The following is a 15,249-nucleotide window of genomic DNA, read 5'->3' as shown; positions in this document are numbered from 1 at the left end:
AGGCCACTGCACTCCAGTCTGGGCGATAGTGAGACTCCAACTCAAAAAAAAAAAGTGTGATCCAAGTGCTGTAGGAGACGGGCAGTGAGCTGGGAGGGCTGAGCGGGGAGGGGCCAGCAGGGGATGGCTCCCAGTGTGGCCGGAGCTGGGGGACTGGGGAGGGGCAGGGAGGATGCTCTGGGAGCAGCCACCAGAGCGAGATGACCCCTGCCCGTCTCGGGCCACACCAGGGAGATGTGGGAGAGCCCGTGTCCTCAGGGGACAGCAGGGCGGCGAAGGGAGATGCCCAGAAGAGAGATGGACCAGAGGGGCCGGGATAGGAGGGGGGTGGGAGGTGGAACCGCAGGACATGAGGCACGAGGTGAAGGCCTGAGGAAATTAGCCCTGAGCTCCCAAGGGTGGTGGTGAGGCTCTGAGTTGAGGGAGTGCCTGGAGTGCAGGGTGTGGGGACCCTCCTGGGCCCTGCAGGCTGGGGAGGAGACTGGGAGAGGGAAAACCACGTCTGCTTTGGGGGGACAGGCACTAAGGGGACTAATCCGGTTAAAAAGCACATAAAATAATGCCTGGCCCGCCAAAATCAAGTCTCTTGATGCCCGGGAGCCTGAATTTGGTTCACAATGCCCAGGGTGCCACGCTGGCAGGTGCCTTCCTGTCAATCTTTGCACCTCAATTTTCTCACTTGTCCCATCAGGTTTGCATCCATATCTACCTTGTAAGGCCATTGGGGGCAGGCACCAAGGGGACTAATCCGGTTAAAAAGCACATAAAATAATGCCTGGCCCGCCAAAATCAAGTCTCTCGATGCCCAGGAGCCTGAATTTGGGTTCACAATGCCTGGGGTGCCACGAGGCCCAGCTGGGAGCCTCCTCTGACCCTCTGCAGAGGTGCCTGGGGCCCCGGTGTCTCATCACTGCTCTGGGCCAAGCCCAGAGGTGGGGCCGAGGCTGGAACGAACGCCAAATGAGAAGCAGGAGGAACGTGCGTGGCCCGCGGCCTACCTGGACTACGGGATGTGGCGGGCATCGGTGGTTGGCTTTTCCTGTCAGTGGAACTTGCTCTTGCGGGCACCAGATCCATCTCCCTGAAACTTTACTTACAGAAACTTTCGGGGTTCCCCATCCTTCGGGAAGAAGTTTCAAGCCCCAGCAGGCAAGACTCTCATTGTCTGGCCCCCAAAGGCCTTTCTGGATTTGGCTTTGTTTTCCACCTGCGATGCCTCTTTTCTCAACAATACTTGCCCTTCCATGTTTTCATCTTGGCGTTTCTTTTCTCCTTTGAACATGAGCAAATAAAATTCTGCCGGATCTCAGATACATAACCTGCTGGAACTGAGAGAGAAATGAGAAAGCAGCTGGTAAAGTCCAATCTCCGGCTGTCTTCCCATTTTCAAGATGAGGAAGCCGAAGCCTGCGGAGAGGCAGTGACTGACCTGGCTCAAACCCATCCTGCGCCCCCGTTCCTCCTCTGCCCGCTTCCCGGACTCTTCGGGGATCTCAGGGGAGCAGTGGTTCCTACGGGCCTTCCAGAGCTGAAGGGAGTTCGGCGAAGGAAAGGAAAGTGAAAGAAAATCAGCCTGCAGGCCACTTGGCCGACCGCTTCCCCGGCAATACCTCCTGGACCGCTACATCGGCGGGCAGTTCGCTTTTCACAGCACGTATTCCTGTTGGCAATTGTCTTGGGTGACTTGTCACTTTTGTCCTTCTTCCAGAGAGAAGGCAGGAGGGGACCTGTCCTGTCTCCTGCTATAGTTCCGGCCCCTAGCATGAGCCTGGCCAACAGGACACCCTGTTCATCAAACAGACGAAGGGCCTTTCATTGCACACCCACTAACGAACGAAGGAACCCCTGCTGCTGTCAGGAGGTGTGTAAATTACAGCAGATGGCTTCATTAGTCAATTACAGACCCACTGGGGTGAGGATCCGTTCAAGGGATGGTTTACGGCTGCCAAGGACTGTCACTTCATTGTCTGGAACGTCTTTAGTTCTGCCTGAACAGCTGAATACAAGAATACTTTGTGTTTGAGAACGTTCGTGTTCGCCATTGGCGTGTAGCCACCCTCACGAACAAGCCCACTCATAGATATCCGCCTGACATGTGAGAAAACTTCATGGGGGGTGCTGTGTGGGACTGGGGGAGTCATGGGACCCCTGGGGAATGTGGGCGTGGTGGAGTCACCGCTTCTGGTGTGCCTTCATGAAATTTCTGTGTTCTAAAGACTCCCTGGGCCAAAAAGAGCCATGTTTTTGTTTTGTTTTGTTTTGTTTTTGCGTTGGAGTCTCACTCTGTCGCCCGGACTGGAGTGCAGTGGCCGCTCCCGGCCACCGCAGCCTCGACCTGCTGGGCTCCGGCGATCCTTCCGCCTCAGCCTTCCGAGTAGCCGGAATGACAGGCACGCGTTACCACGCCCGGCTAATTTTTGTTTGTGGGTTGTTTTGGACTGCAGAAGCCATTATTTAAAAAATATATATGTGTGTGTGTGTGTGTCTTGTATATACGTATATTTGTATCTCAGATATATAGGCTTGAATTCATCCTAATTCCTGGTTCACAGCATAACGGCATGGCCGGACCACGCACAGCCCTCTTGGTTCCCTCCCTCCCTCCTTCCTGGCAGCCTCTGCAATATACGTGGGGCTAATAGCAAGTGTGTGATAAGTGAGTCAACGCTGCTGTGCATGTAGTTAATGAACTCAGCCTCTTCTCTGCAGTAGCACAGCCGTGGTGATGGTGCAGGCTCAGAGGAAGCTGCCCGGGTCTGTATCGAGCTGACGTGCTGGAACGCGGGCAGGTGCTTTCCTGTCAGTCTTTGGGCTTCAGTTTTCTCACTTGTCTGATCAGGGTTGCATCCTTATCTACCTTGTAAGGTCATTGGGGCAGGCACCAAGGGGGCAGATCCGGTTAAAAAGCACATAAACTAATGCCTGGCCCGCCAAAAGCCCTCAGTTAACATTTGCTGCTGTCGGCACTGGAGGGAGAGGGTACCTTCCCCAGCCATTTCACACAGCCAGGGGTGCACACATGGGAGAGGAGTCACGGCAGACCTGGAAGCAGGAAGTATCATTCGGGCTCAAACAAGGATCAAGGACCAGGCTGCATGGACAAAGAGAACACTTCCAGGAGCACTTTCTCTTCCCTGACGATTCTTTCTGCATCTTTTGGCTAGACTTCCTCTTGTCCTTTTCACGCTGCCTGAGCCAGTGGTTCTCAGACCTGATTGAGCATCAGAATCACCTGGAAGTCTTGTTAAACCACAGATCACCAGGCCCTTCTATCCTCAAAGTTTTCTTATTTTTTTTGAGTTGGAGTTTCACTGTGTCACCCAGACTGGAGTTCAGCGGCATGATCACAGCAGCCTTGACCGCCTGGGCTCATGTGATCCTCCTGCCTCAGTCTCCCAAGTAGCTGGGAGTACAGGCACACACCACCCGGCTTGGTTCATTTTTTTATGTTTTGTAGAGACAAGGTCTTGCTATATTGCCCAGCCTGATCTCCAACCTGTGGGCTCAAGCAATCCTCCTGCCTTGGCCTCCCAAAGTGCTGTGATTTCAGGCATGAACCGTCATGCCTGGCCTCCCCTCAGAGTTGTGAATTCAGGAGGTTGGTTTATGACCATACCACTCTGAACGCACCAGATCTCTTATCTTGGAAGCTAAGCAGAGTCAAATTCAGGAGGTTGGAGAAGGTGATCAGAATTCTTTCTTATTTGATTGTTTTTTTGTTTGTTTGAGTTGGAGTCTCACTCCGTCGCCCAGGCTGGAGTGTAGTGGCACACTCACGGCCATCCCAGCGTCGACCTGCCGGGCTGTAGCGATCCTCGCACCTCAGCCTTCCAAGTAGCCAGAACTACAGGCATGCACTACCACAGTCAGCTAACTTTTAAAATTTATTGTAGAGATGAGGGCTCGCCAAGTTGCCCAGACTGGTCTCGAACCCGTGGGCTCAGGCAATCCACTCACCTTGGCCTCCCAAAGTACTGAGATTACAGGCTAAGCCACTGAGCCTGGCCCAGAATTTCTTTCTTTCTTTCTTTTTTTTTTTTAGTCAGAGTCTCACTCTGATGCCCAGGCTGGAGTGTAGTGGCATGCTCACAGTCACCATAGCCTCTACCATCTGGACTCAGGCAATCCTTCCTCAGCCTTCCAAGTAGCTGGAACCACAGGCAGGCACCACCACACCCAGCTAATTTTTTGGTTTATTGTAGAGACGAGGTCTCGCCAAGTTGCCCAGGCTGGTCTCGAACCCGTGGGCTCAGGCAATCCTCTCACCTCCACCTCCCACAGTGCTGGGATTACAGGCATGAGCCATCGGGCCAGAATTTGTATTTCTAACAAGTTTTCTGGTGCCTCTGCTGGGTCCAGGGACCACACTTGGAGAACAGTGGTCTAAGCAATTAACTATGATAGGGGACAAGGGACAGTCAGTGGAGGCTGCATGGAGGTGAAGGCCTTTGAGGTGAACCTGAAAGCAAGAATGAGTTTGCCAGATGGGGAAGAAGTGTATGAGTGCCCGGAATGTACTGAGAACGGAGATGAAACTCCAGGTCTCTGGGCACTTGAGGTGCTGGGCCTCAAAGTCTGGCTGGCCCACTATGAGTCTGGGCTCCAGCTGGGCAATTTCTTTAGGCAGAGGATGGTTTGGGCACCTGGAAGAGATGTGATCAGAACTGGCAGCAGCGAGAAGGGTGGTGAGGGAAGAATTGCAGGGCAGAGACTGCTGGAACAGCTGTGGGGAACGGGGTAGGAGCTGTGGAATACGAGCAGAAAACAGGCTTGCCCCTCATCCTAGCTAAGTCTCACCTTCCTTCAAAGCTTGGATATTTTTCAAACCAGTGATTCCATGATGTTTTTCAAACCAGGGATTGAGACGCATAATACACAGAAGTCATGAAATGAGATAGCGGATTATAGCCAGCAGTTAAAAATGAATTAGAAAAGAGTAGAATAAGAAAAAAATCAGGGAGAAGGGCGGAGAGGGGCGGGGTGGGGGAAAAAAAAAAAGAAAATCAGAGCTCCTTGGGTACTGTTTCATTAAATTCATTTTAGGGGTATGTGGTTAGGTCGCAATGTACGGGTTACAGTCAAAAAGGCCTAAAAGCTAGGACCTGTAGCCTCCACCTCACTGAACCAGCCTGGGGCTGGCCTCTGTCCCCTGGAGCATCTAGCACGGGCTCTGTCTTATGGCACTGAGGATCCCAACAGAGAGAAGGGACTAGGAAACCCCAGACAGGAAGTGCTGAGTGGAGGCCGGAGAGGATAGTAAGCCAAGCCCAGGAGAGCTCCAAAGAGGGAGGGATGAAACCCTACAGACACACGACCATAAGTTGCTAGGGATGGTGGACCGGTGAATCGGCTTGCCTAGCTGGAAGACAGGGTGTGAGGAGGTAAATAAGGTGTAAAGAGTCATCTGAGGCTCAACAGAAAAACAAAATCCAAACAGAGCATGAAGAGAGAGGCCTTTAAGTATCAACCAATACATTCAAGTTACAGATGAGAAAACTGAGGCCTATGCGCCATTACCTGTCTGGAGCACAAACATAGGCTTTGAAAGTTCTGGTCCGGTGTCCTTCCAGGCCACACTGAGGTCTCCAAACATTGGCTCAGAGGCTAAACCTTGTCTTGTGTGCACCAGGGAGTCAGTAAACATTTTGGGTGGGGCAGCGGGCCAAGACCCCGATGGTGACAATATCCTGGTGCCTTAAACAAACCCGCCTGGCCAGGCACAGTGACTCAAGCCTGTAATCCCAGCACTTTGGGAGGCCGAGATGAGGGTATTGCCTGAGCCCATGGGTTGGAGAACAGCCCGGGCAACTTGGCGAGACCTCGTCTCTACAATATATCAAAAAGTTAGCCGGGCATGGTAGTGTGCATCTGTAGTTACGGCTACTTGGAAGGTTGAGGCGGAAGGATCGCCGGACCCAGCAGGTTGATGCTGGGGTGGCTATGAGCATGTCACGGCACTCCAGCCTGGGTGACAGAGCGAGACTCCAACTCAAAAAAAAAAGAAAGAAACAGACCCAACTTAGTCCACCACCCGTGAGTTAGAAGCCCTGGAATCACCAACCTACTCCCTTTCATCACACCAAACACTTCAGCAAATCTTAGCAAGGATCATTGAGACATTGTAATTGGGACTGTTTACAAAAATTAACAATCATCTTCTCTTTTGTGTGGGCCACCAGTCTACAATTTCTACAAACTCCAGGAAGCACAAAGCAAAAATCCACCTGTGCCATGCCCATGCATATTGGGCTTACAACCTTCATGTCTTTAAGCCTCATTTTGTTCAAATTATCTCGCTTTACACATAAACTGAGTTCGAGAGGCTCTGTTTGCACTGAGCACAGAAAACACAAGGGGTGGATCCAGACCCTGTGACCTCCGGCCCAAGGACTCCTCCCCATCAAACTCCTTCTAGCATTTTGGGAGTGAGACACTAAAATCTTGGCTTTGTACTTTTGATCGTGGCAAAGGAAGACCATACTGTAGAATTGACAGCCTTTGGCAATAAAATTTCCTACCTAATAAAGAAGGCTATTGAAAGGAAATGTTGCATGTTCAAGAACTTTTCAGAAATGTACAGAGAGAAATAGTGGTAGGGTTATATATATATACATATAACAAAATATATTGAGTTGGGGTCTCACTCTGTTGCTGGGGCTGGAGTGCAGTGGCATAATCACAGCTTACCGCAGCCTTGCCCTACTGGGCTCAGGTGATCCTTCTGCCTCAGCCTCTAGAGTAGCTGGACTGCAGGCGTGCACCACCATGCCTGGCTAATTTTTTGTAGAGATGAGGCCTCACTTTGGCGCCCAGTTTGGTTTCGAACTCCTGAGCTCAAGCAATCCTCCTACCTTAGTCTCCCAAAGTGCTGAGATGACAGTCATGAGCCACCATGCCCAGCAGAGTTTAAAACATAATGAAAAAGTTCATGTCATGTTTATCTTCTTTCCTCCAACTGGTTTAATGCCATTGAGGTCTAATTCATTTTCTAGTATGGAGACACACACACAAGAAAAGGTCCTGAGTGTCCCAGAAGTGCATGGTCAATTGCACTGCAAAATTCTGCCTTAGATTTTTTATGCCACATATGCATATAATGTCAACAATTGCATCTTATTTCCTCTCTTCTACTTGATTGAGGCAGAAAATGGATAAACAACAAATGCCATGGCAAATATCCATCCAAAGTGGTAATTATTGCGTCATTATATTCGCCATTTTACTTGTCATGTACCATTAGAACGTAACAAGATCATTGTCAGTCAAAGATTGTGGAGATAATTAGAGCATCTATAGGTTAGCAGGAAATCAAATCGGTGCTGGTACACATCAATGTCAGGAGCTGAATGTAATTAGAGGGAAAATATGCAAAGGTTGAGATGAATAAAGCCCCGGGGATTAAATACTGTGACTGATTTGAGAGTCTGACTCTCCTCCGTTCCGACATTGCAGATGGCAACATCAAAATAGGTGTACAACAGAAAGCAGTGAGGTCTGCCAGAAACAGCAAAGCAAGATGCCACTGATATTTTCTGTAAGGTACCATAATTGCCTGATTTGGAAAAATACAGCGTTTATCCTGTTTTCCAATCCACTAATTTTTCCTTGTGATTTTCTCCAGTCAGGAGTCAGATATTAACATGTAGAAACAGCGCTGAGTGAAGTGGGCCTTTTTCCAAGCAGTCTCCGCTCTGCTCATCATTAGCTTAAGCCTGCAAGTCCCTACCAGGAGAACCTTCTCAAGTGCCCTGGACTGACTTCTTGAAGGGAAGGCCCTGGTGGAGCTGGGGAAATCCCCAGCAGTTGCCCATAATTCTGCTCACTCCTATTTCACATTGCCATTCAGTGGCCACCTAGATCCTGCCACCTGGACTTTTGTTTTTTCCCCCCAGCAAGATACAAACACAACAATCTCATCCGAACAATTTCATCAGGTTGATACAAGAAAACTTAACAATTCCATCTGAAAAAAACAAAAGATTTAAGAGGACAGGGAGAGGTCTGCAAACTGCTGAGGGACACACCACACAATTCAACGAGACACAGAAAGTCAAGACAGGAAAAAAAATTGTCTGGAAGGTCTCAAGTAACATATGGCTGAGTCCACAGACTTGAAATGCAAAGGAACAAGCACGGGAAAACTGTTGTCACAGGCCCTAGATGAGGTTTGTCAGTGGCGCTGATATGGCATGTGATTTGGCTTTGAGCCATGAAGTAGGCCCCGGACACGAATGACACTTGCTAGCCTGGCCCACACGTACGATCAACTACAAAATCTGAAAGCACTCTCCCAAGACTTTTACAGTATTTTGTTTAGAACATACAAAAAAAAAGAAAATCCACATGAGCACATGTTTACATAAACTAATTGGTAGGTCACTAACTCCGTAGGGCGGCCAGCCACTGTAAGGGGGCATTCTGTCTCACACGGACTGGCTTGAGGTGTTTCTTTCCAAGAGCCGGGGCCTGCACAGGCATGGCTTCTTCCCTAAGGCAATGATGGTCATCCCACACAAACAAGCAGCTGGAAACTTAGTTCACATTTTTTAATAACATGGCACAGTTTACATTACACAAGAAGGCTCCGCCGATGAGAACATGCTGAAGATTCAGTTGCTTCACTTTTCTTTTCACATAAGATCTAGAAAGGACTTTATTACATACAGGATAAACAGCAAAAAGGTCTGTATAGAACAATCTCTTTACAATACTGAAAGCTACCACTACAGTTCCAGTGTACATATTCCTCGGATTTTTTTTTTTTCTTTTTAGTTGTTGTCTTTAAAAAAAAAAAAAAAAAAAACACTGCACAACATCTGGAGTTCACAAAATCTGAAGCTCACAACTAAACCTTCAGTTTACTACTAAAATAGATCTCTCTGCTTATTAGAAACAATGGTCTGTAGTTAACTTTTTTTTTTTTTTTTTTGCAAAAACAGGATAACAACGTCAGATAGCACTTTAGTATACTAGAAGACCAATGGAACTAATTTTATTTCATACATATATTTTACAGTCCAGTAGACAAGATATATTGTATTTCTCTGCTAGTAAAGTCATATTCTCTCCAAATATGTAGACAAGAGGCTTAATGTATTATAAAAGTATTATGAAGAGACATTAAGATTGATGCAAACTCAAAAGCACACGCACACACAAGACTTTTTCTCTGCCACCTCTCACCCTCTGCAACTCTCGATGCCTCCGCAAATTTGACTTGTTTTGATATTCCCAGACTTTATTACCAACTGGAATACAGTGAGTCGCATCAGGAAATGTGCACCTGAAATTTATCAGTACTGAATACAGTGAAAACATATCCATCATCTGAGAAAACTTGACGCTTTCTTTCAGGATCTGTTTGGGTGTAATTAAATTTCATTACAAAACGAGGAAGTGTGTACAGATATGAAACAGGACACACTAGCAAAGGCATGGTTCCCACATGAGGCGTGTGTGAAGTCATGTGACTGACGGTGACGAGATTCTGGTGGCCTGTTTGTGTCTGACAGACACCACCCCCCGTCCCCTGATTTTGGCATCTGACAAATCCCATCCTCCCTGGCACTGGTTGCTCACGCCCTCAGTTACTTTTCTGGGGGTGCATGTTCCCCCAAAGCCCACAGGCAGCAACTTCAGATGCAAAGTTCCAGCCTGGGGTCTGATTTGCAAAACAGGATGTTCCTCCTTTTGAGAAAAAAAAAAAAAAAAAAAAAAAACAAGCAAGAAAAACAGAGTCATATCACGTAAGCGCTTGTTCAGGGAAAATATGACCTTAAGTATGTTGTAAATGGATTTGAAAAGGCTCCTTTGAGTTAGGCGGGCTTTTGTGAAAAGCCCTAACATTCATTGCATAGTTGAAGGGTTTAGCTGTCTAACGATATATGGGAACACAGCCGTAGCAAACTGTGTTCACTGATATTAGGTTTGCAAATAGCACATTTTAAGAAGTATTAATGTATTATGTTACTTAATCTTTATCTATTTACATTTGTACAAAGTAAAGCTTTCATCTTACCCTTTTGCATATATGAACCATCAGCTCATGAAGCAATCTTTTTACATAACTATGTACACGGCCTTCCCTTCTCATCTGAAAGAGCTTTGCATGATGGATGGTGGGGACTTTGTTTTCTCCCAATTATCATCAAATTGGAGTGTGTTGTCACCTTCACTGTTTTGGTTCAAATCAAAAAGTTTTATACGAGAAACAAAAAGAGTAGGAGACATGAGAACATATGACTTGGCTAAAAGATCTGAAAAATCTCAACATATAATATACAAAACATTTCAAAATCTGCACTGAGTCTATACATTTTTTACAATGAAAAGAGGTGGGGGCTTTTCACCCCCAGTCTGTCAGTGACGCGGGAGTTCTTGCTCTCTGTAAAGTCTCGCATTGTGTTTGTGTGGGGTGTCTTCTTCCTCGTGCGTGCTCCTTTTCTCTCCTTACCGAGCTTCGATATCCTTCAGCGTGTGGGAAGGAGGCCTCTCCCTTATCTCTGCGGACAGAGGAGTAGTCCTTCTGGGAGAAACCGGGCGGCCCCCCAGTGTAGAAATGAGGGGGGGAGGCGCGCTCAGAGCTGCTGTCGGGGGGGTCTTGTTGAGGAGTCCATTCTGGTGCCCCGTGGTGGGGCTGATTCGGGGATAGTGCATGCTGGGGAGTCCTGGCGTGATGAGGCCGGGGTGCGGGAGGTGTCCGTCGAGGGAGGCAGGGTGGACCGAATGGAGCCGCGTGTGCTCATAATCTTCTCTGAGCATGTGCAAGCGCTCCCGCTCGTCCAGGTGGCCCCGCTCGTGCTCCCGCCGAGGGTCCACAGACAGAGGGTGGTGGTGGTGGTGGTGGTGGTGGTTATAGTCGTGAGGCTCCCTGTCCCTGAAGGAGCGGTCAGCTTCGTAGAGCCGGGGCGTCGAGAGACGGTGGAGCGGGTCATTCCGTAGCAGAAAGTCCCTGCCCAGCGGGTCTCTCCGGTGAATGTCAAGTTCCCGGTAAGGATCCCTCAAGGGGTCCCGTATGGGGTCCCAGTGGAAAGAAGGATACGGAAAGCGCTCTCCACCCGGGATGGGACTGATGCCCATGAAGGGGGTCATCATGCGAGTCCTGTCCAGGCTGCTGATGCTGTTCATGGGGTGAATGCCTGTCACCCCCACCGTCATGGGCATCGAGGCCAGGGGCCCCGGGTGCACACTGGATGAGGAGTTGGGAGGAGGTGGCTCCGAAGACCGGTGGGTCTGCGGGGCCTCTGGAGGCAGGTCGTGGTCTTCCTTCCGCTCCTCCTTCACCTTGACCTCTGAGCTCTTCTTGGGGTTCTCGTAGGCCGGCTCGCCCTTGCGCGGCTCGGCCTCCCGGCTCGAGGTGCTGTTGGGCCTGGCACTCTCCACCACGGGGGTCCGCACGTAGGGTGACGGCACCCGTGCCAGCTGCTTGGCCTCTTCGCCCATGGCCCGCCCCTCATGGCCATGCCCGTCCTTCTCTGGCAGGTGGCCCTCCTTCGCCTTGTGCTCATCGGCGGTCAGGTCCTTACGGGATTCCGAGTGGTCTCTCTCCCTCTCTTTGGATTTGTCCTTCTCGCGAGCCTCAGTGTTCAAATGACCCCTGATCTGTTCAGTGGCGCTGCGGTTATGTCCCAGGGCGTTCACCGGGAGGATAGGTGCTGGTGAAGGGTGGCTGGAGTGTCTTTTCTCGATGCTTTCCCTGGGGAAGAAAGAAGGAAACAGGAATGCAAATGAAATGAGCTCGTCGGCCTGAGAAGGGGCTGCCGGTGAAATGGTGGTGTGAACAGGACAGGTTCGAGTTTGGTCCCATGGTCAACATGGCAGTGGACATGCCCTGGGTAGGGCAAAGCCAGCCACCCTGATCTTACTTACCTGCATTTTAGAGGAAGCTTAATGGGAGTGGTGTACTAGGGATGAGAGTGAGTGGGAGAGTCTGAGGGGAGAAATATTTCTCTCTGCATATAACAGCGTCAATCAAGAGCACAGAAGAGCTTTCAGAAAGCCAAAATGGCCCAACATGGTCAATAAAGGTAGTGATGTGGCAATACAGCCCAACTCTCTGTAGTCTCAGGGTCGTTCAGTGTTAGGAATGACATTCCAAGAGCCCAATGCAAGCGTGACTTTCTTCCAACTCTGCAACACAGAGTTTAATGTAAATGCTGTGGGAGTCTCTTGTTCCTTACAAGGACAAACGACCAGTTTCACAGCAAAGAAGGTAGATACAGACAATCTTAAGACATCACATATGAGGGAGGATTGAAAGGAAACCACAGTTTCGAGACTTTAGGGTTGCAAAAAGTACTTCTGTATTTGTTAGGGTAAGAAAGCCAAATATGATGAGACAATGGAGGAAAGGCAGTAGGAAAAGCAGGTCCAGAAACACAAAACTTCATGGGGGAAACTGAGAACAATTTTAGAGAGCATTTGTGAATGAAAATGTGAGGCAAGAATTTGACAGATCGATCATGGATGGGGGCTCAAGAGTACTGGGCAAAAAAAGGAAAACAATAAATAGAATAACCAGAAGGTAAAAGTTGAAGAGTAAGACTAAGAACCAGCCAAGTCTTAGGGATATTCCCAAGACAGACAAGGCAAGGGTGCGGAGAGAGGCAAGATGCCACAAGGAGTGGCTCAGGAGTGGCTTGCAAAGATCAGAGGACCAGAGTGGCCACAGTGAGAGAATTAAGGAGGGTTCTCCTACAAATGTTCTTTCCTGCCACATGCAAAGGCTGAGAAGAGTGACTTTGGGGGAGGATTGGAAGAAGTGTATGTTTTTTATTAAGCTTCCTGACTTTACTCTAAGAGGTCCTTTTGACTCCATTAAGGAAAGCGTGAAAAGATCTGCAGGCCATGTCCTGAACTCCACCCAGTGGCAGGCTGCTGGAAAGAGCTCAGCACAGAGCTGAATGTCACAAACAATCCACCCCTTGGTTAAGAGATTTTTATCATACTGACTGGAAGGAAAATTTGTCTTTTTCTTCAGTAAGAAAGAAATCAGCACGATGGCCTATGAGGAGTATCTACTAATCTGCATTATTTAGAGCCTGCAAAGTTGAATTATTTTAATCACTAGGATAACATGCACATACATACACACACAGTATATACAGAAAAGCAAAATTAAGATTTGGATCAAATTTGAATCTTAAGTATGGAAAGAAAATTATTGGGTATTTTCTGTCAAGCATATCTTGTGCATCCCTTGCTTATCAGCTCATTCAAACTGAAAACAGCCTGAAGAAAGAAAAAAAAGAGACACTTTGTCAAGAATGCTTATGACATTCTTCAGAAAAAATACTGTAAGACATTTCCTTATTAAGGCTACTTCTCTTTTAGGCATGGGTTACCAAGTGCAGATACAACAACGGTTCATAAAATTGATTATCCACTGGCAAAACCCGACCAAAACCAAAACCAAAAAATGCTTGTTGACGTTTCTCTCAATCTAGGTTGGTAAAATTTTATTAGTCATCTGTGAGCCCCAGGCTTTGAGTTTGAATAAAATTTGAGAAAAATATGAGGCAATGCAAACATGGCTTTCTAAAGGAAAACAAAAAGAAACAGAGGGAAAGAGAGAGAAAAACCTATGGATGATTTAATGGACTGCACAAACTTGAAAGCAAATATGGTATTGATTCATGCTGTGTGTTTCTGGCCCAAAGCTCCAACTTATTGCCTTTCAGAGAAAGACTTCTATTTGGATACACTGCGTTCACAGGGACTCTGGATGTCCTAACGTGTAACTGCTCTGAGGCAGGAGTCTGTTGCTATGCTCCAGTCATCTTTTACGGTCACGATGCGCTACGGGCCTAGGGTGCTGGCTCTGGGTCTGCGAGGGCTGCTGGCACTGGCTGGGGGAGGAGCTGAGGCTAAGGGGTGGCTGAAGCACCTGGCTGGGACAGGGAGGGTGGGCGGCTGGTTCCACTGGTACTTGGCACAGAGCAGGCTCCCCCATTGGGACTCGAGAGCGGTTTCTTTCCGTACCTTTCTTTGTCATCTTTACTAACAGATGAGTCTCGTTTATCTACATCTCTATCTCTGTCATGAGCTGCAGCGGACGCGCTGCGCTCCAGCTCCCCTGGCTTCAACCAGGGCGGAGGGGTCGGGAACGACGGAGGCGTTCGGTGCAGCCGGTTCCAGGGTTCGTGAGGGTTGCTAAAGTTCTGCACACTGGGGCCATCCTTGTGGCCGAACATTGAGTTGGGTGCTGAAATGGTGAAGTGGAGAACAAAAAGGTTTAAGAGAAATTATATAATCTGCTGTAATGAAGGTACTTACCAAAAAACTTTTAACAGCATTCAGAGTTAAAATGAATACATATTATTGGGAGCTGGAAAAGGAAAGGAGATTAACAAATTCATTAGAGGAACTCTTGTCCTACACTGGAGAGGTAGCTCATAGCTTTTTTTTTTTTTTTTTAAAAACCAAAATCAAAGGTGGGGGAGGGAGGACTTACAAAGGAAAGGGACCAAACAGGTATCAAGATTACCTAATTAAACATATCTGGTGCATGCAGAAGTTCCAGGCATGCAGGGGGGTGTATTATAATGGTGTGACTTAGGTTAATTACTGCTACTTCAGAGTAGAATTTATGGTTTCCTCTATCTACCACAACCTGCTACTATGACTGTGACTCTTTCTACAACTTTAGCAACCTAAAACAAGAGTCATCAAAGACCAGATAGGGCCTTGACCTAAAGAGATGCACAAGGTCTTCACACAGTATTTAAGTCTGAACTGTGATGGTATGCTCAGAGCCACATTTTAGGTCTACTGTACTTGGAATATATGACATTAGCATAAAGAAAACAAACTGAGTATTCAGTGACTAAATAATAATGTTCTGGAGAGTTGCGAACCCCATCACCAAGGGTTATAATGCTTTTCCTAATTTAGATGGATTTCTTAATAGTGGAAAATTGCATGGTCCTCCCAGATTATGAAGTACAAAATGTTGCTAACTCTTGATCATCTTGAGTCTGGTATTGATTTCCTGCTATTCCTTGTGCTTTTTTCAATCTCATTAATGCCAAAGGCAAGATGAAATTTAAATATTGTGTTCACTTCTAATGTGAACTAGAGCCAATGTCTTGGATAGCAGAGATGGAATACGGATGAAACTATACATTTAAGTAAACTTTTTGTAGTAACCAACTACATTGCCACTCCTGACTTTTAGTAACATACATTAATAGTGGGCTTTCCTTAAAGTGGTGGTTTTCCACACTTACACCTAATCCCATTGTTTAGGTT

General features: G+C 47.8%; 1 protein-coding gene across 2 annotated transcripts in view; it reads right to left on the bottom strand.

Annotated features, from left to right (window-relative positions):
• Positions 1 to 8,526: 8,526 nt before the first annotated feature.
• Positions 8,527 to 15,249, bottom strand: part of AUTS2 (AUTS2, activator of transcription and developmental regulator) — a 1,208,871-nt gene continuing 1,202,148 nt past the window's right edge. For both annotated transcript variants that reach the window (XM_008062193.2, XM_021714538.1), the window contains 2 exons: positions 13,981 to 14,203; positions 8,527 to 11,695 (listed from right to left, as the gene is read on the bottom strand). In XM_008062193.2, coding sequence (XP_008060384.1) covers positions 10,450 to 11,695; positions 13,981 to 14,203 — 1,469 coding nt within the window. In that variant the 3' untranslated portion in view covers positions 8,527 to 10,449. The remainder of the gene's footprint in view (positions 11,696 to 13,980; positions 14,204 to 15,249) is intronic.

The sequence above is a fragment of the Carlito syrichta genome, unplaced genomic scaffold, assembly GCF_000164805.1.
Source record: "Carlito syrichta isolate Samal-C Ts95f unplaced genomic scaffold, Tarsius_syrichta-2.0.1 Scaffold305661, whole genome shotgun sequence".
NCBI classification, from domain to species: domain Eukaryota; kingdom Metazoa; phylum Chordata; class Mammalia; order Primates; family Tarsiidae; genus Carlito; species Carlito syrichta.
Note: the sequence above shows the minus strand (reverse complement) of the source record. Positions and strands in the feature narration are given on the sequence as shown.